This window comes from Lithobates pipiens, unplaced genomic scaffold (assembly GCF_037356315.1).
Source record: "Lithobates pipiens isolate NorthernLeopardFrog02 unplaced genomic scaffold, aLitPip1_a1.2 Scaffold_25, whole genome shotgun sequence".
NCBI lineage: Eukaryota > Metazoa > Chordata > Amphibia > Anura > Ranidae > Lithobates > Lithobates pipiens.
Genome location: NW_027507787.1, coordinates 40,925,306 through 40,951,868, shown reverse-complemented (window position 1 = coordinate 40,951,868; position 26,563 = coordinate 40,925,306). Strand labels below are relative to the sequence as shown.

General features: G+C 44.0%; 1 protein-coding gene across 2 annotated transcripts in view; it reads right to left on the bottom strand.

Moving 5' to 3' along the window:
- ANXA7 (annexin A7) overlaps window positions 1-26,563 on the bottom strand; it is an 84,665-nt gene that overhangs the window by 28,558 nt on the left and 29,544 nt on the right. The window contains exons 2-5 of one of the 2 annotated variants that reach the window (XM_077454349.1): window positions 25,765-25,819; window positions 22,003-22,174; window positions 20,916-21,293; window positions 9,521-9,561 (exon numbers count right to left, since the gene is read on the bottom strand). In XM_077454349.1, the coding sequence (XP_077310475.1) occupies window positions 9,521-9,561; window positions 20,916-21,293; window positions 22,003-22,174; window positions 25,765-25,818 (645 nt within the window). In that variant the 5' untranslated portion in view covers window position 25,819. The remainder of the gene's footprint in view (window positions 1-9,520; window positions 9,562-20,915; window positions 21,294-22,002; window positions 22,175-25,764; window positions 25,820-26,563) is intronic. The other variant, XM_077454350.1, reaches the window with a different exon arrangement.

Here is a 26,563-nt window from a genome sequence, read left to right as displayed (position 1 = left end):
AAAGGATTTTCCTGTAAGCGTTCATCTAGGTATACACTTAAGGCAGCTATCTGTACTTTAATAGTACTTAGGGTTAAACCCTTGTTTACACCTTCCTGTAAAAACTGTAGAATATTAGCCGTATTTATGTCCCGGCTATTCAGCCAGCTATTGAATTTTTTCCAGACTTTTGTGTAAATAGCTCTCGTGACTGGTTTGCGACTCTGTAGTAAGGTCGCAATTACCTCGTCTGACAGGCCCTTACTCCTTAAGATTTCCTCCTCAGTAACCACGCTGACAGCTTCAGTGTGGCGACCTGCGGATGGTAAAGAGGTCCCTGCGACAGGAGGTCCTCTCTGTAGGGAAGTCTTAGAGGCGGACAGTCTGTCAATTGTAGCAACGTTGTGAACCACGGTCTCCTGGGCCAAAAAGGTGCTACTAGAATCAAACAGGTTTTCTCCTTGAGGAATCTTGCTAGGACCCTCGGAATGAGATGAAGAGGGGGAAATGCATATGTCAGACTGAAAGTCCATGGAGTTTGCAAGGCATCTACCGCCAGGGGTTGATCTCCTGGGTTTAGCGAGAAAAAATTGGGAACCTTTGCATTTTTCTTGCTCGCAAAAAGGTCTACCTCTGGTTCTCCCCAGTGAGCTGTTATGAGATTGAATGCCTCTGGGTGTAAGGACCATTCTTGGTTCGAAATCCTCTGTCGACTCAAGAAGTCCACCTTGTTGTTCAGCTCCCCTTTCAGGTGAACTGCAGAAATGGATTCCAGATTGGCTTCTGCCCACTGGAGAATGCGTCTGGCTACCAACATCAAACGAGGACTTCTGGTTCCTCCTTGTTTGTTTATGTATGCTACAGCCGTCGTATTGTCTGAACGGACTTGTAGATGGTGACCCTGTATTGCGGGGTGGAAAGCTAGAACAGCTCTCAGGATTGCTGTTAGTTCTTTCCAATTGGAAGAGAAACATTTCTCCTCCGGGGTCCACTTGTCCTGGACCCAGCTTGAGCCTAGGTGGGCTCCCCAGCCCCAACTGCTCGCATCTGTTGTTAGTGTTGAAGTGATAGGAAGGACCCAATGAACCCCTTTGTTTAGGTTCTCCCTGTCCTTCCACCACCAGAGGGAGCGTTTTACCCTTGAGGGGATCGATACCTCCTCCTCCAGATCTCTGCCTTTTAATTGTTCTAACAGAAAACCCTGAAGTTCTCTTTGATGGAACCTGGCCCATTGTACGGCTGGAATGGCTGCCGTCATAAGACCTAAGACCGACATTACTTCCCTCACCGTACACTTGGGGCTGCATTGAAGAAAAGATATTCTCTGCCACAGATTCAAAATCTTTTCTTCCGGCAGTATAATTTTCTGATCTACAGACTTGATCCAGTACCCCAGATACAGGATCTCCTGTGTTGGGGTTGTCTTGGATTTCTCCTGACTGACAATCCACCCTAATCGACTCAGACTGAGTTGAGTCAATTCTAGGTCCTGAGAAAGACGACTCTCTGAGTGGGCTGTTAGGAGCAGATCGTCTAGGTAGGGGATAATTGAGACTGATTGAAGCCTCAGAGGAACTAAAGCCTCTCCGAGAACCTTGGTAAAGATTCTCGGAGAGGATGATAGACCGAAGGGAAGTGCTCTGCACTGAAAGTGGTAAACCTTTGTGTCTATCTGCACTGCCATTCGAAGAAATTTCTGACATTCCTCCCTTATTGGAATGTGCAGATAAGCATCCCTTAGGTCCAGGGTTGCCATAAATGTCTCTTTCTGCAGGAGATTCTTTATGGAATAAATGGACTCCATCCGAAATCTCTTGTAACGGATGGAGCAATTCAGTGGACGGAGGTTCATAATTAGTCTGAATCTCCCTGACGGTTTTCTTACCACAAAGATGTGCGAGTAAAAACCGTCCCCTTGTTCCTGAATAGGGACTGGTGTCAATACTTCTTGATCTACCATTTCCCCTATTAGTAAAGCTAAGGCCCTGGCCTTTTCTGAGTGACTTGGAAGCTTTGTCACCAGAAACTTGGAAGGAGGGTTGCTGTGAAATTCCAGCGCATGACCCCTTTTTATTATATTTAAGACAAACTCGTTCGAGGTTGTCTCTTCCCATTGAGGAAGAAATTTGCTTAATCTTCCTCCCACAGGAACCCTGACGTCACTGGGGTTTGGGATCCTGATTGGGGCGGCTAAACAGTATGCCCCCTTTTTCTTTCCCTTTATGTCCCGACCAATGTTTTTTGGGGGTTGAACTCTTCTCTGATTTAGAGGGTTCCTTAAAGGGACGAAAAAATTTTCTTTGAAAATTTTTCTTTTTTGCGGGAAAGGTTTTATTTTTGTCCGCCGTCCTTTCTAAGGCGGAGTTTAATTCAGGCCCGAAGACTAAGTCTCCTGTAAAAGGGACGCTGCACAGGCGGGTTTTAGACGCCGTGTCTCCCCCCCAGGTTTTCATCCATACTGACCTCCTTGCTGCCACTGAAAGTGCTGCAGATTTAGCCGTAAATTTAACGGAGTCCGTGGAGGCGTCAGAGATGAAACTGGTGGCCTTAAAAAGCATAGGGAAGGATTTCAAAAGCTCCCCCCTAGGAGTGCCTGCCTTTAAGTGTTCTTGTAGTTGCGATAACCAGAACTCCAGGTTTCTAGCTACACAGGAAGTGGCTAGAGCTGGTTTTAAGCCTGCCATAGAGGCATCCCAGGCCCTCTTTAAGACAATGTCTGTTCTCCTGTCCATGGGATCTTTCAGGTGGCCCATATCCTCAAAGGCCAGATCAGCCTGCTTTGAGATTTTGGACAGAGGGGCGTCTAGTTTTGGATTTTTATTCCAGACCGCCTCTGGGCTCTCATCAAAAGGGAACCTTCTCTTAAGGGATTTAGGAAAGAAAACCTTCTTGTCTGGTTCAGACCACTCCTTAAGGACAAGGTCAGAAAGCACCTTATGTATAGGAAAAACCCTTGCTTTCTTTTTCCCCAGAGCCTCATACATTTGATCATGTCTGGATAACTGAGTTACTTCCTCCTCAATTTCCAGCGTATCGTAGATAGCCCCCATTAGCTCATCTACTTCCTCGAGAGATAATCTATATTTTGAGGCTTTAGATGCTGCTTGATCCTCTTCCTGACCCGAGTCAGTGTCAGAGGATTCGGGGCTAATCAACGTGGGGCTAGGCTCCCTGACCATACGGGGCTCCCCTGAGCTGGGTGTTGTAAGGCATGGTGAGGATGAGATTATAGTTGTTTTACTCGTGGAGGCAGCTGCAGCTGATCCCATGTCAGTGATTAACTCCTGGAGGGACTTAAAGGTCGACGCCATTTCCTCTTTAAAGGAGCCCAAAAACTTTGCTAAAGGGGAATCTGCCTCAGATTTAAGCAAGCTTGCAATGCATTGCTTGCATAGGGCTTTGTTAGAGCCAGAGGACAACCTATTCCCACAATTAGGGCACTTTTTGCGGCCTGTCTTGTCTTCCCTTGGCATCTCTTTAGCCTGAAAATAAGAAGACAAAGGATTTCTTAGCGTCAGCACCATGTCCCTCTTAGAATCACCACTAACAAACAACCTCACTGTGAGTAAACCGCCACCGTGGGGTACTACAGGGCCCAGCCTACAAACACCACCACTCCACCAGAGTAATAGCATGCCCAGCAGCCTACCTGGGTTTGGCTGGTGCGTGTCTCCGCCGGAGTATCCTGGGGAATAGCCTCCATGGTCCCCCTCTGACGCTCCGAATCCCGCCGCTAATCCGGTATAGCTGGACGCTGGTCGGGCTTCACAGGCACAGCGCTGGCTCTCCCTCTCCTCCTTGTACCCTTAGAGACCCGGAACCGGAAGTCTCGGCACGCAGTGATGACGCGGTTCCGCCGGAAGTGAACGCTCGGCGTCTCCGACCCCCTGCAACGAGGAGGGAAGATGGAAGGTTCCACTCACCACTCCTGGGGGAAACCGGCGTCATTCTGCCCCTGGCCACCTCGGCACTGGAAGGAGGAGGGTAACGGGTCTGCTCCGGTTCAGCTGGACGGTACCCGAGCCAAAGAAAAAAGGTATGGACCCAAACTGCAGCCATAAACCAGGACCCGGTCCCTTAGGCTTGCAGGTTCTCAGGCAGCCCCTGAGAGGGGCCTCCAGGTTCCTGGCAACATGTTCCTCCGACGGAGGAAACACAAATGACTGACCAGGGACCTGAGGGACCGCCTTTTGAACTGTGGCAATGTGTTTCCTGTGTCGATGGGAGGAGCTCCATCTCTCAAGGGCTGTCCTGGAAGAACACTTGGGAAAATGGGATTATGAACAGTTCCAAATACAAAGTCAACATTGGCACAAAAACTTCAGGCTTCTGCTAGAAAGCGGAACATGAAGAGGAACTTCATCCTTCAGCATGACAACCCAAAAGCATACATCCAAATCAACATGGGAGTGGCTTCACCAGAAGATTAAAGTTTTGGAATGGCCCAGCCAGAGCCCAGGCCTGAATCCGATTGAAAATCTGTGAGGGGATCTGAAGAGGGCTGTGCCCAGGAGAGACCATCGCAATTGGACAGATTTGGAGTATTTTTGTAAAGAGTGGGCAAATATTGCCAAGTCAAGATGTGCCATGCTGATAGACCCATACCCAAAAATGCTGAGTGTTATAATACAATCAAAAGGTGCTTCAACAAAGTATTAGTGTAAGGGTGTGCACACATATGCAACCATATTTTATTTTTACTTCCGTTCACCTAAAAGATTTCAGTTTGTTGTTCAACTGAGTTGTACAGTTTATAGGACACATTAAAGGTGGGAAAAGTTCTGAGACTTTTTATCCACTGTAGGTTTCACAACAATACAATCATGTCAGGTCTCCATCATCAGTCATCACTGCTCTATTAGTTTTTTTTTCATCCCCATGAGTGGAAAACAGAAATTCACATACCGAGTACTATACTAAGTAATACTCATCTCTATATAAAGAAAATGCAAATTTAAATATACTTCTAATTTCTCATTTGCTGTTTTTTAAGTCATTCACCAATTTTTTGCTGCCGTAGACAAAGTAGCAATCCACAAACTGATTAACTGGGGTTTGGAAAGCTCAGGTTTGCCATTATTGCACAGCCAAAGCATGCGTTTCATTTTCAATTTCTAAAAATGGCAGATACAACACAACAGCCCAAATGGTCAAACACTAAAACTTCTCTGATTAACCGCTTGCCGACCGCCCCACCCCGATATGTCGGCAGGAGGGCTCGTACAGGCAAAACAAACGTACCTGTACATTGCCCTTTAAGAGGCAGCCAGCAGGCGCGCGCCTCCACGGCAAGCTCCATGAGTCAGGTCCCCCGGACTTGATCGCCGCAGGGATACCCGCAATCGTCCCACGGAGCGGAAGAACGGGAGATGCTAATGTAAACGAGCATCTCCCTATTCTGCCTAATGACAGTGTCACTGAGCTCTGCTCCCTGTGATCCTGATCAGAGATCAGTGAAGTGTCACATGTAGCCATGCCCCCCCCCCCCACCGTTAGAATCACTCCCCAGGATATACTTAACCCCTACACTGCGCCCTAGTGGTTAACCCATTCACTGCCAGTGTCATTTACACAATCAGTGCATTTGTATAGCACTGATTGCTGTATATATGACAATGGTCCCAAAAACATGTCAAAAATGTCCAATGTGTCTGCTATAATGTCGCAGTCACGAAAAAAAAAAAAAAACATATATATTAATAAAAATGCCATAAAACAATCCCCTATTTTGTAAATACTATAACTTTTGCGCAAACCAAACGTTTATTGCCATTTCTTTCAACCAAAAATATGTAGAAGAAGAATACGTATTGGCCTAAACTGAGGAAAATACATTTTTTTAATATATTTTTGGGGGATATTATAGCAAAACGTAAAAAATTTTATTTATTTTTTCAAAATTGGCGCTTTGTTTATAGTGCAAAAAATAAAAACCACAGGGGTTATCAAATACCACCAAAAGAAAGCTCTATTTGTGGGGGGGGGGGGGGGGGGGGGGGGGGGTTTGGGAAGGAAGGACGGATGTAAATTTTTTTGGGAGCCACGTCGCACGACCGAGCAATTGTCAGTTAAAGCGACACAGTGCCGAATCACAAAAAGTGCTCTGGTCAGGAAGGAGGTAAATTCTTCTATGGCTGAAGTGGTTAATACCGGCAAACCCACGTTTATACATAAGACATAAAAAGAGAATGCCTAAGATTTAAAAAAAAAAAAAAAAAAATATATGTTTCCACATTTTGTCACGTTACAACCAAAAACCTATAGCATAAATGTAATTTATTGGGATTTAATGTGACAGACCAACACAAAGTGGCACATATTTCTTAATTGGAAGGAAAAATGATAAATGGTTTCCCAAATTTTTTACAAATATGTGAAAAAAGTGAGACGTGCATTTGTATTCAGCCCCCTTTACTCTGATACCCCTAAATTAAATCTAATGGAACCAATTGCCTTCAGAAGTCACTTAATTAGTAAATAAAGTCTATCTGTATGTAAGTAAATCTCAATATAAATACAGTTATTCTCCGAGGCCCTCAGAGGTTTGTTAGAAAACCTTAGTGAGCAAACAGTATCATGAAGGCTAAGGAACACACCAGACAGGTCAGGGATAAAGTTGTGGGGAAGTTTAGAGCAGGGGTATGTTATTAAAAAAAAAAAAAAAATCCCAAAGCTTTGAACATCTCACGGAGAACTGTTCAAGCCATCATCCGAAAATGGAAAAAAAAATAAAAAAAGTGTATGGCACACTTGCAAACCTACCAAGGCATGGCCATACACCTAAACTGACAGGCCGGGCAAGGAGAGCATTAAATCATCAAGGCAGCCAAGAGGCCCATGGTACCTCTGGAGGAACTGCAGAGATCCACAAGATCCACAGCTCAGGTGGGAGAAGCTGTTCACAGGACAACTATTAGTCGTGCACTCCACAATTCAGGCCTTTATGGAAGAGTGGCTAGAAGAAAGCCATAAGAAGTCCCATTTTCAGTTTGTGAGAAGCCATGTGGGGGACACCGCAAACATGTGGAAGAAGGTGCTCTGGTCAGATGAGACCAAAATTGAACTTTTTGGCTTAAAGGCAATATGCTATGTGTGACGGAAAACGAACACTGCACATCACCCTGAACACACCATCCCCACCGTGAAACATGGTAGTGGCAGCATCATGTTTTGGAAATGCTTTTCTTCAGCAGGGACAGGGAAACTGGTCAGAGTTGATGGGAAGATGGATGGAGCCAAACACAGGGCAATCTTAGAAGAAAATCCGTTAAGAGTCTGCAAAAGACTTGAGACTGGGGTGGAAGTTCACCTTCCAGAAGGACAACGACCTTAAACATACACCCAGAACTACAATGGAATGGTTTAAATCAAAGAATATTCATGTGTTAGAATAGCCCGGTCAAAGTCCAGACCTAAATCTAATTGAGAATCTGTGGCAAGACTTGAAAATTGCTGTTCAGACACTCTCCATCCCATCTGACAAAGCTTGAGCTATTTTGCAAAGAATGGTCAAAAATAGCACTCTAGACATGCAAAGCTGGTAGAGCCATAACCAAAAAGACTTGCAGCTTAATTGAAGCGAAAGGTACTTCTACAAAAGCACTGACTCAGGAGGGCCAAAGACAAACGCACACCACACTTTTCAGATATTTGTAAAAAAAATTGAAAACCATTATTTTCCTTCCACTTCACAATTCTGTGCCACTTTGTGTTGGTCTATCACATAAAATCACAATACATCTACATTTTTGGTTGTAACATGACAAAATGTGTAAAATGTCAAGGGGTATGAATACTTTTTCAAGGCACAATAGATAAGAAGGTATATCACATTTACTTGTTTTAAACGTAATTTTTTTAATGTTTTTTCAGTTACGGCCTGGTTCCCAGAGCTAGGCAAAAGAGGTTATACATCCCAGAAGTCTTCAGGAAGGGAGGAGGGGTTTTCTCAGCTAAGCACACCCTCTTGCCTGCATGTCTGGGCTAAGGACAGATGGCTTCCAGGAAGTAAATGCTACATTAACCACTTCTAGACTGCTCACTGTGTATGTATGTATATATATGTATATGTATGTGTGTGCGCGCATGTATGTATACATGTATACATACATACATACATACATACATATACACACACACACGTCATTAGTTTGACATTATATTCTGTGGTTTTGGCAGCAGCTAGCTGCCATAACCCCGTTTTCTTTTTAAAACAGTGGGAGATCCTCTTTCACATAAAAGTGGGTCCGGCGGCGGATTTGACACGGGATCAGTTTTATGGGCAGTGGGAGAGGTGTCCCCTCCTGCTGCTTCAGTCGTTTTCCCCACTTACCAGAGCCATTGATAGCAGCGAAAACAGTCTGATCCTGTGGAGTGATGGGCAGAAGTCAAGTGAGGACAAGATGGCCCCCACTCGACTATACATCTGGAGGACCAAAGCGACATCTGATGCCACTTCTGCCTAACTGCCTTAAAAGGAAGGATCATTTTTATTAGAAAATGTAAATTTTATTTTTTGCTTTAAAATGTAAATGTGAGATCTGCAGTCCTTTTGACCCCAGATCACGCAATAAAGAGGAATTGTTATACTTATTGCTATTACAAGGGTTGTTTACATTCCCCTTAATAGGAATAAATGTAAGCAATTTTTTTTTTTTTTTTTTTTTTAAAAAGGGACAGTGTAAAAATAAAGTTAAATAAAAGAAAAGCTTGCTCGCACAAGCAAATGCATACGCAAGTTGCTCCCACATATGTAAACAATGTTCAAACCACACGTGAGGTATCTTTAGCAATAGTTCTAGCATTTGACCTCCTCTAACTGGGTAATAGGTAAAAAAAAATTTTTAAAGCAGCACCTATGTAGATTTTTAAGTACCGTAGTTTGTCGCCAATTGCACGAGTATGCGCAATTTTGAAGCATGACATGGTTACGTATCTGTTTACTAGGTGTAACGTCTTTCATATTATCCATTCATTTTTTAAGCGTATGCCTTACAAAAAAATTGTGTTTGAAACACCACTGTGCAAATAGTGCAATTTAAAATAGAAAAATATACTAATTTAAACTTGTAAACAAATGTCAGAAAAAGGCCTGGTCCTTAACTGGTTAATCATTTGTCCTTACTCAAGATGGCCACGGCCAGAAATACTAGGTTGTTCAATATCTACCAAACCCTGTGCTGCGGTGACAGATTGGACTTGTAGTTTCTCCATTTGTGGGTCTCTGGGCTGTACATTGCCCTATGTTACACCCAAAGTATGGGTGTAATATGAAGCATGATCCCAAAAGGAGGGATTTAGCCTTTTAGCTCACCAAACATTATCCGGATTCACAATTTTTGTAAAATCAACTTTAGTTTTACCCAAAACAATTTAAATCAAACTAGTTAATCGATCTGTATCCAATCGGGCAGGCCCCTTGCACTGCATAATTAATGGCAGCGCTAAAGGAAATTGCAGTCACATTGTAATGTGTGGTTTAGGTAATGCTGCTAAGGAAGCCAATGCTCCTCTGGAGAGACAGGATAATAAAGATACTTACTGCAGGCTGTTGTCCAGGTGCAGGTCCTGCTGGATATCCACCTGATATGAAAAGTAATGAAGATTAGGATTAAATATATACAGTTTTGTCTATGAAAGAAAACCTGTAAAATCCTTTATTTTTGTTCCTAGTAAAACCCAGCGAGATTTAGTTTAGTCTATAGTGCAGGCTAATAAAAACACCTGTAAATAACCAAACAGAAAATACTGCATTTTCTTATCAGCGAACCTATTTCCAATGCAATGAACCTTCAATTCTTTGTCCACCATCTCTTGAAAAGCCTCAGATAGGTGAGCAAGGACCTACTCTGTGCTTTGATAGTGACAGAACAAGGTAATTTTAACCGCTGAAGAAAATCCTAAAGGAGATTACAATAGTATTAACTAGGGCTGTGGAAATTAAAGATTAATTCCTTGATTAAATTCTTTTGATCGGTACTCACCTCTCCGCAGGCTTCCAGGTCTTCAGGGAGTTCCGTCAGAGATCCGGTGACGTCACAGACATCGACGTCACTGGAGTCCTCCCCCCTTCCCCAATTGCCTCCGTCTCCTAATGAAAGGGAAGGAGGGAGGAGTCCAGTGACATCAAAGTTCTAATTGAACGTAATGCAAATGGGGAGGAGCTACACATGACATCACCCGCTGCTGTCCTACAGAACTAACACGATTGTCAGCTTTACATGCTGTGTTTTTATGTGAGTAGTTTGTATTTGAACACACAAATCTTATACTTAAGCGGTGAGCACTTAGATCTTTTCTTTCTATCCATGACCTGGCATCCTTGCTAACATCTAAGGAGACGCGAGAGAAGTTTATGGTCCCCGTTAACCCTTTTGATACCCTCTTTCACAGGGGTCCTTGTCGTAAGGGGAGAGTGATTAGTTAGACTGGAGGGATTGTCATGCTACTGTAGAAAAAAAAATATATATATATATTATATATATATATATATATATATATATATATACACACACACACACACACACACACACACATATACACACACACACATATTTCTGTGAAGTTAAGTCATGGATTGTGGAAACTAATGTCAGGTGATTGTATATAGTGTTTACCACATTTAACACTGACTAATGCAGAGTTGCAATGCAAGGAGATCAGCTAAAAGTAGTTGGATCTGCATGTGCGTTCTAATTAATCAAAATTAGTCGATTAAAATTTTCGTGTTTGATTCATCGTTTTTTTTTTAAATCACTAACAGCCCTAGTATTAACCCTTTTACTACCACTGACCTCAAATGCTGGCAGCAGCAGGGGGTTTTATACATATTCCTGGCTGCTGTAGCATGCAAACGCCACGAGCCGACTGTCACTTCCACGGGCCTCTAGAATATGCAACCCCCCCCATTGATCATATGCACCACTAACCCATCCGCTAGCCTGGAAACCGCATGGTGGTGTTGCCGGGTGGCAAACCAGCGAATGTCTGCTCTCCCACCTCTTCTAGCCAATAAGAGCCTGGGTGGCATGCATGTTATGCCATTTCTGTTTTTTTGCTGTCCCTTTCCCTGGTTGGTGTGGCCAAGGTATAAGTTAGTGGAGTCTGATCTCTGCTCCATTAGCTTCACTGGAATGCTAGGGAGACATCAGGGATCTAATAGACCTCTGATGTCTCATTAAAGAGAACCTGTCACTATTACACCACTGGTGATTTTGGGTACTAAAGTTTGTCACAGTTTGACGAGCGCTCGCAACTTTCAGCCATCACGTTTGGTACTTATTTATTCAGCACTACCTCACTAATTTCACTAAAATTGGGTAGTAGTGCATTTGTGTGCACTAAAATTGCTGCGCAGTTCAGTGTACATTCAATTATTAAACTAATTAATCAAATTTAAAATTGTGGGAGAAAAAATAAATAAATAAAAGATATGGCTCTGGCAGCGAGAATAGCAAAGGGAAGTAGACAAGTATTACAAAACCAATTCCCCAAAAAAATTGGAATGCGTTGTAAAATCTACATGCAAAACAGAAGGCAATGATTTTCAAATCGAATAAACCCATATTTTATTCACAAAAGAACATAGAAAACATATCAAATTTTTTAAATTGAGAAAATGTACTATTTAATAAAAGAAAAAAAAAAAAAAAAAGAAATTGACGGCAGCAACACGTCTCAAAAAAACTAGCAAAGTAAGTGGTACGTACAAAGAAGAGCTGGAAGAACATTTTGCAACTAATTAGGTTAATTGATAACAGGTCAGCAACATGACTGGGTATATAAAGAGCATCTTAGAGAGTCAGACTGTCTCAAAAAGTAAAGAAAGGCAGAGATTCAATCCATGAAAACCTGCGTCTAAAAATTGTCGAATAATTTTAAAATAATGTTCTCAATATAATATTACAATGACTTTAAATATATATCATCTGCAGTACAGAATATCAAGAGTCGGTATTTGGGCAATCCCTGCGCACAAAGGAAACGGCTGAACCGCAATACTTGATGCCCTCAGATGGCACTGCATTAAAAACAGGAATTTATCAGTGATTGACATCACTGCATGGGCTCAGGAATATTTTCAAAAAAATGTATGTCTAATCCAGGGCTTGACAAATTTGCTTTAAACCTAGGAGCCAGCAAAAAAAAGAGGAGCCAGTTTTTTTTTTAAACAAAGCTTTTTTGCTATACTGCATTGCCCTACTTTAACTGACAATTGCGTGGTCATGCAATGCGGTTCACAAATTAAATTTATATCCTTTTTGTTTACACAAAGAGCGTGAAATCTAAACAGGGGCACAAAAAGCAAACAGTACAGGAATGTTAACCCTTCCCTATGATATCCAAAAAGCGTAAAAATAGTTTTGGCGGGGGGGGGGGGGGCGGAACTAGCAACCGGAATGTGAGCAGCGCTGCGTCGGAGCTCCGTGCAGGACAACAGATCCTTCGACCTGGTGTCACTGACACCGATCCTGCTCCATACAGCCTCCGTTACACTACCGTGACCCGGCAAACACAGCGGCATGGTAAAATACAGGCGCACACCTCTGGAATCTCCCGCTGAGCGCCTCTCTCAGTTTGCATGAGGCTCTCAAGATGGCGACGGCCATGAGGCGGACGAACAAGGCCCTAGTAACACACAGCAGAGCGGCGCTGGGCGATTCTCCTCACATCCTGACAAGGTGAGCCCGCTACCCCCTAGAGCCGAGGGACCACACAGGGGTCCCTCCAAAGACAGGCTATCGAGGGAAGATCTAGACGGTATGGCCCATACAGAGGGGGAGGGTGAGCCCTCCTTGAAGCAGATTATGGAGGCTATATGCACATTAGGCCGCACTAACTGAACATATTGATGGCATAAGAGCTGAAATGTCTTTCCTAAAGAATGATGTGCAGAACATTAGAGAAAGGGCCACGAATCTGAATGGCGAATTAGTGACCTGGAAGATGTAGTGTGCCCACTGGAACATAAGGTGCAGGATGTTCAATATGAAGTGAATGCTCATACTGATAAGCTGGGGGACATGGAAGAGCGCCAGAGGAGGAACAATATCCGCCTTGTAGGTTTCCCTGAAAGGGCTGAGGGGAAACAACCTGAGGACTTTTTTGAGCTATGGCTTAAAGTGGAGGGCCACCCTGAAAACAAAAAAAAAAAAAAAAAATGAAAACACATTTTTTTTTTTTACTTACCAGAAATGCCTGTAGCTAGGCACTTTCTCCTAATCTTCCTCTTCCTCCTCCGCGGAGATCTTCTGTCTTCGTCGCGGCGTCTTCTGGGTAATGAGTCGCGCTGTGTTCTGGGAACTGTGTGTTCCAGAACACAGCGCGTCCCATTCAGAAAGCGCTGCGGGACTCGCGCATGCGCAGTAGCTGCGGGACTCGCGCATGCGCAGTAGGAAACGGGCAGTGAAGCCGTAAGACTCCACTGCCTGTTTCCCTTACAAGGAATGGCAGCACCGGGACCCGAGAGCCGAGGGACGGGTCGGCCTCAGGCGGCCGACATCGCGGGCACCCTGGACAGGTGAGTGTGTTGATTAAGTCAGCAGCTGCAGTGTTTGCAGCTGCTGACTTTTTTTTTTTTTTTTGTATAACCGGCCCTCCTCTTTAAGGATAATATGGCGGAAACTACTTTTTCGCGCCCGTTTGCCATAGAGAGGGATCATAGGGTGCCATCGAACCACCCCCCCCCCTCCTGGCGCCCACCCACGCCCAATGATAGCCTGTATCCTGCACTTTAGAGACCGTGAAAGCATTCTGCGTGCCGCACGCACAATAAGAAACCTGCAATATAATGGAAGCAGAATCTCTATATATCCTGACTTTTCTGCGGTTACACAGAAGCAAAGAGCCAGCTTTGTGCATGTCAAGAAGAGGCTCAGAGATCTACAACTGGCTTATAGCATGCTCTACCCGGCGAAGCTGAGAGTGGTAGACGGGGGTAAAGTCTCCTTCTTTAACTCCCCTACTGAAGCATCGCGCTGGCTGGATGCTAGGGGGCGCCCGAGCCCTGAAGCTGGAAGCTGACAGAATGGCCTGAATTCTTTGACCTAATCTGCAACAGCGTGACATCTACTTCTGTGATTAGCCCGGAGGCTGAAGATTATTGCTTTCTTTATGTTGTGACACTGTGATTATAAAGCAACTACCGTGTTTCCCCGAAAGTAAGACAGTGTCTTACTTTCTTTTTATCCCCAAAAGCCCCACTATGTCTTACTTTCGGGGTATGTCTTATATTGGAAAAAAATCCCAGCATGCAGAGCTGCACTGCGCTACAGAAGAGGACTACAAGTCCCAGCAAGCAAGGCTGCACTGCATTACAGAGGACTACAAGTCCCAGCATGCAAGGCTGCACTGTACTACAGAGGAGGCCTACAAGTCCCAGCATGCAAGGCTGCACTATGGAGGACTACAAGTCCAAGCATACAAAGCTGCTATGCTCAGCAGAGGAGAACTGTAAGCCCACACAGCCCGGTATGTTGGGACTTGTAGTCCTCCTCAGCTGCATCTTGCGGTTACATAATAAGAGCTGCAGAGAATCTCTTCACACCCCCCCCCCCTCCTCCTCCTCCTTGGTCTCTCTCTGTATGACCAGCACTGACCTGTACCGGGAGGACACAGAGCCAGTGACACCTGTCGGCAGTGATCCGGGACCTGGCGCAATAATCCCCTTCTCTGTGGTTGCGTCGCGCCGTTCTGATCAGTCTCGGGCAGCGGCTGTCACTCACAGCCGAGCAGAGTGAAGCCACCTCCCCCTCCTCTTGTATGGCTACACAGTGCTGTGTATGGAGGAGGAGGGGGAGGCAGCTTCAGTGAAGCCGCCTCCCCCTCCTTCTCCTTCATGGACAGCACTGTGTAGCCATACAAGAGGGGGAGGCGGCTTCACTCTGCTCGGCTGTGAGTGACAGCTGCTGCCCGAGACTGATCAGAACGGCGCTGTCTCTTCAGTCGGAGGGGGAGGGCGCTGGCCTGGCACCCCCCCCCAGGGTGTGGCACCCGGTGCGGCCCGCACCCCCCACCCCACTCTTAGTACGCCACTGGAGGCGGCAATACCCCCGTGTTTCCCCGAAAGACATATGTCTTACTTTCGGGGTACGGCTTATATTAGCCGACCCCTCTGAAACTCCCGATACGTCTTACAATCGGGGGTGTCTTACTATTGGGGAAACACGGTAGTCCTGTGCGGTTCTATTTGATACCTCGACGAACCGCCTCCACCGCTCCTCCAAGAGAAGTTGGGATCTTTTTTTCCTCTCTATATATTTTTTCCCCTCATTTGTTTTTTTTTCTTCTTCTTCTTTACTACCAAAAAAATAAATAAAAAAGGGTCACCTCCCTGACTGTGCCCTGAACTATACTATGCTAGGATTCGTTCCCTTCGTGGGGTTCTCCTGGTAGTGGACAGTGGGCAAAGAAAATAAAGGAATTTTTACCCTGAATAAAAAAGGTAAACATTCCGTTTTTGCCCCTTCCCCCTTTTTTCCCTCGTCTTGGGAGCCCCCTCCCCCCCTCTTTTTGCCCCCCCTTTTTTATGTTTTGTGTTCTATTTAGTTGAATACGACCTATGACCCCGAGGTCGATATAGCTGTGGTTATGGGGTATAGGCGCACAACATGTTTGGCTTGTGTGCAGGGTGGGATGGGATGGGTAGTTTTGTTGTGCTGGTTGGTGCTGTGGTCTCTCTCTGTTTCTATCGCCTCAGGTTGGAGAAGTTGGCCAAGACCTGGATAGGTAATGCTCTCACAATGCATACGTTATATTAAAGCCGTCTTAGACATGGTACGTGAAATAAGTATACCATCATGGAATGTCCGTGGTATGAACTCAAAGGTCAAACGCTCCCTTGTCTTTGATTTTATACGACGCTATAAACCTCATATAATCCTGCTACAGGAAACACATCTCCAGGGTTCTAAGGTTACGGCTCTAAAAAAAAGCCAACATTACGAGAGTCATACATGCTGAATATTCCATGTACTCCCGAGGGGTGGCTATATTCGTTAATGTTTAATGTGTGTATGTTCCACCACCATTCTCCTTCCAATATTGGACAGTATTCTACATGAAGCTGTACTGATAGCACAAGGCCCACTGCTGTTGATGGGAGATTTTAATGTGGTGTCGGATGGGGTTCTGGACAGGCACGGGTGTGCATCTGGCTCACGTCATACCCTTGCATCGTGTCTGGACAGTTATGCTCTCATGGATGTGTGGCGCTACAAAAACCCAGGGGTCAGTGCATACTTGTGCCACTCGGAGACTCATAAGACGTTGACTAGAATTGACATGCTTTTATCCTCAATAGATGGTCTCCCCATTATCTCCGGGGTTAGGTACCTTCCCAGGGCGCTGTTGGACTATTCGCCTTTGGAGGTCACGTTGGACCTAAATATCCCTACTAGGAGACGACAATGGCGACTGCAAACACAGTGGCCGTAGAAGGAATATGTAACGCTGAAATGCGTGGAGGCTATGGGGGACTATTGGAGGGAGAATGGTGCTGTGACCACGATACACACACAATGGGAGGCCTTTAAAGCTACCATAAAAGGAATTTTTGGCTAAGAGACGAAAGACTTCGCAAAGGCCCTGGACTGTGATGTGATACAGCTAGAATGTGAATGTGACATTGTTCTTGCAGAACAGTCATACATACAGGGCCCATCCCCTGACACTTATAAAGTCTGGCAGGACCTGACGAGACAGTTTAGGTTGCTTCTGATGGATCAGACCACAAAGAAACCGCTCCGGCAAACCCGCTCCATTTTTGAATTTGGGGACAAAGGTGGCCGCTTGCTAGCCTTTTTGGTGAGACCTCTATATGCTCCAACATCTGTATTGAGTCTCAGACGCCCAGTGGGCGACTTAGTGACTGATCCACAGGATAACCTAAACACGTTTTTGAATTTTTACTGCGACCTCTATCAATCCCAATCCAACTGTACAGACCGAGACCTCTCCTCTTATTTGGAAGATATAGCTCTCCCAGTGCTGCCCCTAGAGGATAGTGCTAACCTAGAGCATTCTATCACCTCAGAGGACATAGCTGATGCCATTTCCTCCTTCAAGCCGGGTAAGTCACCCGCACTGGACAGTTTTCCGGCGGAATGGTATCAGCTTCATAAGGAGAGTTTAGTCCCTCGCTTTCTAAAAGTGTTTGTGGTTGCAGAAAAAGAGGGTATCTTGCCGAAATCCATGCACGAAGCTTTGATCGTTTTGATGCCAAAGCCCGGCAAGGACCCGCAAGAATGTGAATGCCAAAATACTGGCCAAAATTTTGGCCTGTAGATTGCAATCGGTGATCATCAAACTGATAAAACTCCGATCAAACAGGTTTTATCCCAGGCCGCTGTACTCAAATGAACCTCAGGAGACTATGTGAATATGCAAAATTCCCATGCTAATATCGGTACCCAAGTGATAGCCTCACTCGATACAAAAAAGGCATTCGATTCGGTTGAGTGGAACTAAATGTTCTCCCTACTTGATAAACTGGGTTTTGGACCGAGGTTTGTGAACTGGGTTAGACTACTATATAATGACCCCCCGAGCATGTATCAGAGTGAACGGACATATTTCGAATTATTTCCAGATTGGGAGGGGGACACGGCAGGGATGTCCCCATCCCCTCTTTTTGCTCTGGCCATAGAGCCCCTGGCAGCTAAACTTAGGACTCGGAGAGACATTGAGGGACTTTTGGTTGGGGATCTGGAGGAATGTGTTTCGTTATATGCAGACGATATGCTGCTTTATCTGGGGGACCATGACCAATCACTAGCCAATGCATTCCGGGTGATTGAGGAATTCTGAGACTTTTCGGGGTTTCGGATTAATTGGGCCAAATCAACGCCGTTTCCCCTGGACCCGCAGCCAAGTTTAATACCTCCTCCTCGATGTCCTCTGACAGTCACAACCCAGTTTAAATACCTAGGGATACACATTCAACTGCCTGTCGAGTCATTCACTGAAGTGAATCTCTGCCCGGTAATTAGAGACTTTAGGGACAGAATACAAAAATGGAAGGAACTCCCGCTCACTTTATTAGGAAGAGCTAACCTGTTTAAAACGATTTACCTCCCGAAATTTCTATACATACTCTCTAATGCCCCGCTGTTTATCCCTAAAAAGACTTTCGGATATATTGACTCCTTGCTGACCTCCTTTCTGTGGGGTGACAAGGCAGCTTGAGTATCGCTGACCATTCTGCAACTACCGGTGCGGAGAGGGTCTGGCAATCCCTAATCTTTGCATGTACTACTTGGCATTACAGTTAGTTCAGGCTCACTGGCGTATGTTCCCACAGCTGAACAACGCTGCTACGGCAGTGGAGGCAGCTGCGGCAACCTCCTATGAGACGCTTTTAAATTTCTTCTTTAGAGGTGAGGTGCCGATGGAAAGTGGCATGACTGCACTCAAACAAGCTAAACAGGTGCTTGAGACATGTACAAGGCATATACATGACACACCCTCCTATCTATCGCCAAATGCCCCTCTGTGGTTTAACCCTTGTTTGAAAGATTTTTTCCTCCTGGGCGATGGACATAAGTGGGCGAGGCATGGCCTTGCCTATTTGCATCAGCAATTTGACAATGGGGACCTTAAAACATTTGCAAAATTGAAAAGAGTTGGATATTCCTGACTCATGGGCATTCCAGTATGCCAGACTGAAACATGCGGCTCATGCTCAATTTGGGACTGGGTCAATACTTTTGGAAAACACAAAAAAAATTGCTTGCAGAGCCGGAACACACAAAATGTATCTCTACCTTTATGTGGTTCTTATGGACAAAAAACAGCCCAGTGAGGAAAAAATGAGGAGCAGATGGACGGCGGTAATTCCAGAGCTGACTGAGGCCCAGTGGGAGGATGTTCTAACCTCCTATGGGCCCACAGTCATTTCAGCTTGGGACAAACTTATACAGTTACGATACCTTCACCAAATGTATTATACCCCACACAGACTATTTAGGATGGGCAGAAGAGATGACCCCATTTGCTACATGTGCCAGGTGGCAGATGGTACCTTTATTCACATGGTGTGGGAGTGTGGTAAAGTAAGACCGTTGTGGTCACAAGTGTCCCAGTTTATTGCAGATACTTTTGATCTCCCGAATATATGTAGCCCACTCTTGGGACTTCTGGGGGTAATAGAAGACGAGGTGATGAATAACAATACGAGACAGTTCTTACGATTTCTGTATTACTATGTCAGAAAACTCATAGTCTTGAGCTGGATAAAGAGAGATGTGCTTACTTTATCCGCATGGAAAGGACTGGTTAACACAAATATTACCCTGTACAGAATGACTTATGAAGCAAGAGGTAGTAATAAAAAATGTAATAAAATATGGGGAAGATGGATAAATTTGATGGAAACTACACCATGTGACATCTAAAGGACATGACTATATACCACTGTTGAATAATATTTAATGAGAGATGCTACTGGAGAGGGCATATCTGGGGGGGGGGGGGGGGATGGCACGCAGCACAGACAGGTCTGGGGGAATTAACCTCCATGCTTTTGGTTTATAAATAGTTTTTTAGTTTGTATTTTGTTTTACCATTCCACATGTTGATGGATGATACGAACCGTAACTACTAAATGCTATACGTACCAACATATCTTTAGCTGCGGACTGTACAACCTTGAAAATAATACATACTGCTGATGACTTGTTGATTATGGTTGAGAATGCATTTTGTAAATGATGCCTTCTTTATGTATGTACACTTGGCAAATAAAAACTTAAAAAAAATTATATAATATATATTATATATATTTATATTAGTTTTTTTTTGTATATTAGTTTTGTCTGGAACTACACAAAAAAGAAAAAAAAAGTACCCATTTCGACTTACAGATTCAACTAATTCAAATAAATCTACAGACCCCATCTTGTTTGTAGCCTGGGGACCGCCTGTATCTGGGTTTTAGAGCAGCATATGCTCCCATCCAGATGACATCTTTCAGGGGAGACGTTGCATATTTCAGCAGGACAATGCTAAAAACCACATACTGCATTCTATAACAGCATGGATTTGTAGTACAAGAGTTGGATGCTTAACTGGCCTGCCGTCTAGACCTTCTCAAAGTTAAAAATATTTGGCACATCTTGAAATTAAAAATATGACAGATGAACCAGAGCGGTTACTCAGTTATAATCCAATATCAGGCAAGAATAGGACAATATACCTTTTCCAACATTGCAGCAAGTTTCCAGACATTTACAGGAGATGCTACACTGTGTTAAAACTGCCAGGCCCAGATGTGACAGTATAACGTCACACCCCCGAGAGTCAGAGATGCACTGGGCGAGCCGGTAGATGCATCGGAGGGGGGCGGGAGGGGATGTGTGCCCCCAACTCCCGCCCCCCCCCCCGCCTGCCGCTAAGATTGCTCTTGCAGTGCAAAGAATCACAGGCTGAAAAAAATGGGCATACTTTCCCTTAAATAATTTTTGATCACTTTTATTCCTATTACAAGGCATGACAGGTCCTCTTTATGGAGAGATCTGGGGTCAATAAGACCTCTCCTCCAGGATAGAAAGCCTGGAGGTAAAAAAATAAATAAATAAATAGATCTCGGCTTTCCAGATGATTACACTGCAGTATTTACAACCGAAAGGCCAGACACGACAGCATAACGTCGCATCTGGGCCTCAGAGTCATTAGAGATGGCGATTGCACGCGTGAGCTGGTAGAAGCGGAGGGCGACGGGAGGTACATTTTATCAGTTTAAACATCTGATATGTTTTCTATTATGAATAAAATATGGGTTTATGAGATTTGCAAACCACTGCAGTCGGTTTTGATGTAGATTTTACACAACACTTTCTTGGAATTGGGGTTGTAAGAAAAAAAAAACAAAAAAAAACAAAAACAAAACAACAACATTTCTACTGATATGGTCTAAAATTTCAATATACCATTCCCCTTACCTGGCGCGCCTCCTCCATAGCTCTGACCAGCAGGCTGCTGGTATCCTCCATATCCTGGAGCCCCACTAGGTGGTGCACCATACCCACCAGCTGCAGGGGCACCACCTGATGGAGCACCATACCCACCAGCTGCAGGGGCACCACCTGATGGAGCACCGTATCCTCCAGCCCCAAACTGTCCTCCTGCTGGAGCTCCAAATCCGCCAGGCTGGGCACCATAACCAGGTCCACCATAGCTTGGCGCTCCAGCTGGTTGTCCATAACCTGGGGCACCGGGAGGAGCTCCATATCCTCCGCCTTGACCTGGGGCTCCATATCCTGCGCCTTGACCTGGGGCTCCATATCCTGCGCCTTGACCTGGGGCTCCATATCCAGGACCTAAAAGGTGTGGGAATTGGGGAGGGAGAGAGTAGGTAGATCTGGTTAAAATATCATGGGGAAAATAAGAAAAAAAAAAAAAAAAAAAAAAAGAGCACAAATATAATAGCACACTTTGTCAAGTACATTTTACAAAAAGGAATAACTAATGCCTGCACTAATCATTACAGGGACAATGGGGTACAACCAATGTACTGAGCAAAATCAAAACATACCACAAAACATAAAATAAACAAAATTGGTGGGAATACCACTGCAGTGAACAGATCACAAGGCAAGTCAAACTGGACACATGAAAAAAAAAAAAAAAATTACACAAAAAGGAAAAATCATATGCCAGACAAATCACCCCCCCCCCCAAAAAAAAAAAAAAAAAAAAAAAAAAAACACCCCTGTCAAAAATTTGTACTTTTTTTTTTTTTTTAAGTGTAGAAGTTGAGCTTGTGCACGCCTCTCTTGCCTCCCAAATCTCTATACTTGTCAATGAAGCAGCTAGATTAAAGAACAAATATGGAAAGGACAGATGGCAGAAGTGCAAACTTGAATACATTTTGGCTGCTGAGCCATCTATACCTACTGAGCATTTTGTCATGCAGTTATTGAGGCTGCATATCCACTTTAGCTTATGCACATTCAAATTGGCCAAATTGCCCAGGTTTGTGATAGGTTCACTTAGTGTAAAACTAAAGATGGATATTGCCCAACATACCTTGAGGAGGATATGAAGGCATCCCACCAGGATAGCCACCAGCAGCAGGGTATCCTCCGGGTTGTGGGTATCCACCTCCAGCTGCTGGTGGGTATGCGCCCCCACCAACGGGTGGATATTGCCCACCAGGAAATCCTTGCTGGCCACCAGGAGCATATGCGGGGTCACCAGTCTATAAAACAGATCATGTGAGCCTTATTATACATTATATATCATACAGCCAATTATCAGTTGGAAGTTGAAAACACATCACAGCACATATCACATAACTATCCCAGAAATTAGCCATTTGGTTTACAAGAAAACACAAAGAAAAAAGGTAGTTCAGTGACAAATTTATTTGCTTAGACAAATTACATCCTGGTGCCTAAATTCTGTAGAACATGTAAAAATGACACACTTCTGTCCATTGTTAGACAAGTTCTGAGAACATATCTATAACCTTTCACAAGTTTCACATCAGACATCCATAAGAAAAATTCTGACATGCAGATGGATCAAACAGTTGGAATGGAACAATAAATGCACACGGTACTTGCATAACAGCAGATCACAGAACAGGGGGCTTTAGGAATCTGCAACTTTTGAAAATTCCTGTGATTACACTGTGCTGGGAGGAGACACAGACTTACCGTTTACTCTGAGGTAGTGAGGCCAAATGAATTCACGAATTCACGCCAAAAACTAGTATGTGGTACAGGAGTCAGAAAATGGCTGCTTTTATCACCACTCCATTACACTGCGACAGTTTGCCAGTTATGCACTTCATATGTAAAGCCCCATCTCCCTTTTAATACCTAATCAGCATTTCCTCTTCCTGGTGCTAGGGCAGGTTAGAACTATTGGTTGCTAGGAGTAAAGAGACTACTGATCAGATGACAATTAAAACTTAGGCCTATAAAATGATTGGCTGGGTAATTTTAAAGTGAAACTAAAGTTTGCAAGCTATACACCTCCACCTTCCATCGATGCAACAGTTACATCCCTCACAGGCAACCGTCATCTTCTCCCTAGGTGATCCCGCACACGAGTATGGGAGTCAGCCATTCCGGGCACAGTTGCAGTGTGCCAGGAATGCATGCTGAATGGCGCATGTACATTCAATAGCAGACTGCAAGCAGACTTGTGTGTCATAGCAAGCCTCTTCTGCACTAAAGATTCCTGCACACAAAATTTTATTGTAGTTTTTATTCCACTTTAAAGTAAAAGAATTTCAGGAGTTAAATCTGAGCTCTCAGTTGTGAAATTGAAAGTACTATGTATATGGCAACAAGCGGTTTTGGACCGCTGCAGACTGCCCAAGCACTGGGTGACAAGTTGTTATCCCACCCTCAAGTAGTTTATTATTTATAAGCAACACTGACTTGTTTGGGAGTTCCCAGCAGAGATGCCTTGCCAGTTTCTCCAGTTACACTTCAATTTGCATGGCTTTGTCTTTTGTTGCCCAGGGTACCCACCCACTGAAACCACTTCTAAGAACCATCACATATGTTTTTATGCCAAGCACTCTTGAAATTGTAGTCTGCAGGGCCATGGCAACAAACCGTAAGAAACACTGAGGAAAGCTGCAGTTATGATCAGGGATGAGCATTTCATATAGTGCCTCTTATCACCATTTCCAAAGATATCAACAAACTGGCAATTGTTGAATTTCCTATGAGCTTCAAAGTGGTATTAAACCCAAACGCGAACATGTACTATATTGCAGCTTACTAATCATTAAATGCAGTGGCTGTATTTGTTTTCTTTTTTAGTCTTTCCCCTTTTTTTAACCTGGTGATCTGACCAGTAACACAAATCATGTATTAGACTGCCTCCAGAACGCATTTGGAGAGCAGCATTGTCAGACTAGCTAGATGTACTAGCAGATTTAAATACACCAACAAACTCAAGCCAATATTTTATAAAGGATTTACAAAAAATTATTTCTGTAGGGATAAGGTCTTACATAAACGCTGATCATTGTTAACACACCTGCCAGTGTTAAATGGTTTGTCCCTATAACTGATACATCCGCAAGAGAGCTTGTTCTTTTGAAGAAGGAAGGAAGGAAGGAAGGAAGGAAGGAAGGAAGGAAGGAAGGAAGGAAGGAAGGAAGGAAGGAAGGAAGGAAGGAAGGAAGGAAGGAAGGAAGGAAGGAAGGAAGGAAGGAAGGAAGGAAGGAAGGAAGGAAGGAAGGAAGGAAGGAAGGAAGAAAAAAATTAAGTTGGCAGCTAGATATACTGTGATGTGTCCCAGAAGACTGCGGGGGGGAAGCAAACTGAGCCAGAAGTGGGAACGGATACCCATCAAAACCAGGTACCCACTTCCCCCCCAAAAAGTGCCAAATGTGGCAGTAGAGGGTGCAAACAAGAGGAGATTTCCCTTTCAGTGGAGCTCCACTTTAAAGATAGTGATCATATGATGCCATTTATTATCACATAGTTGGCTCCTTTATAAATCAGAAATCACCCAAATGGCCCTGATCAAAAAAAGTTTACATACCCTGAAGTTTGGCCTTGTTACAGATACACAAGGTGACACACAAAGGGTGCAATTAAAAAAAGGTTAACTTCCCACATATGTGGCTTTAAATTGCAATTAGTGTCTATGTATAGATAGAGTTTGTTAGTTCTCACATGGATGCACCGAGTAGGCTAGATACTGAAGGATGGGGAGCAGAAAAGAACTGTCAAAAGACGTGCGTGACAATGTAATGTAACTTTATAAAGATGAAAAAAAAAAGGAATGTAATAGGATTCCCCCATTGTGGTCCCAGGTTACTTTTTTGCAGATATTTTTGATCCTACAAATATTTGTAGCCCGCTGTTGGTGTTTTTGGGGGTAATTGAGGATGAAGTTATGGGTAATAATATGAGGACCTTACTACGACTCATTCACGTACGCAAATTGATTACACTCAATTGGATTAGGAGAGAACATTTAACACGGTCCTCCTGGAAGGCCCTAGTAAACACCAATGTTAACTTGTATAAAATGACCTACTAAATAAGGGGATGCCCAAAAAATGTTAAATAAAATTTGGGCTAAATAGGTTGACTCCAATGATAGTGACAGAAGGTGAAGGCTCGGGATTGGCCAGATTTCCTTGCATGTACGCATGCAAGCGTTTGATCTGCATCTTTATGCAGTCACATGCAGTTGAAGCACGTTTTTCTATCTGCACTTGTCCTGTGAGGTCACTTCTTTCCCTGGGATTCTATACATTTACTGTGATGCGTTGCAGTGCGTCCGTGTGCGTTTTTTCACCTTTGCGGTGTGTAAATGCAACATCTTCTACATTTTCTGACTGCACTGCAATAACGTGAAGTATGCCCATAGGATTAACTTGATTCTGGACAGTCTATGCAGTTGGAGTGTAGTTAAAAATGCAGCCAACTGCATTCCACTGCGTTAGGTGTGAATAGGCCCTCATGCTCACTCAAGAGACTAGATTCTAGAGAAAAAAAAAAAAAAGAAAAAAAAAAAAGAAAAAAAGGTTTGCCACATAACTTGACCTTTTCTTATTGTTTTGTACACAGTTAGGCCATTTTCTCCAAACATTTATAATAAGTAGTATTCAGAATACACTCAGTCTAAGAACTCCTCTATTCTGTTAATAGTAGAAATGTTACAGTACACTCGAATGCTAGTTACATGTCAGAAGGCAGAGGTGCCATTTATGTTGAAATGTCGAGTGATGCAATAACTGTAAAGTGTTAGTACAAATTATGCAATTTACAGCATTAGAAGTAATAGCAAACACATTTTGAAAATACTTACTGGAAAGCCTGGGTATCCAGGGAACCCTGATGGCTGCTGATATGGGTATGCCATTCTGTAGGATAAAGAAAAAAAAAAAAACACATTTGTACATGGATAAACTAAATATCAGCAAGTTCATTTAATTTCCATAAGGGTCCTTTCACACGGGGCGGATCAGTTCTGATCCGCCCCGTGGATGTCCGTTTGCTCAGCGGGGATCACTCCGCCGATCCCCGCTGAGCAGGGAGATGACAGCTCCGTCTCTGCACACTGCGCAGGGACGGACCTGTCACAGCGCCGCTCTCCCCTATGGGAGATCGGATGACGACGGACCGCAGTGCCCGTCGTCACCCGATCCGATGACGGATGGAAAAATAGCTTTTTCCTCCGTCACACTTTTTCGGATCGGAGCGGGTCGGATGTCAGCGGACATGTCACCGCTGACAACCGACGCTCCATAGACCTCTATGGAGCACCCGTTCAGGTCCGCCTGAAAAACTGACAGGCGGGCCTGAACGGGAAGTCAGTGTGAAAGAGGCCTTAAACAGCAGTTTCATTAAACGACAGTATTTATAAAGCAAAATACTAACAACACTCAACATGTTTATCTGGTATTTTCTGTGCACCAAAAGTTTGTGTTACAACTCTAAAGACACATTCAGCCTTACCTAAGCTAAATTAAAAATGTAATTTTATAAAAAAAAAAAAAAAAAAAAAAAAAAAAAAAAAAAAGGGTTGTCCACAATCACCACTCAACTAGTATACCAAAAATCTGACTCAAACGCAAATGCAAAAAAAAAAAAAAAAAAAGTTTGTA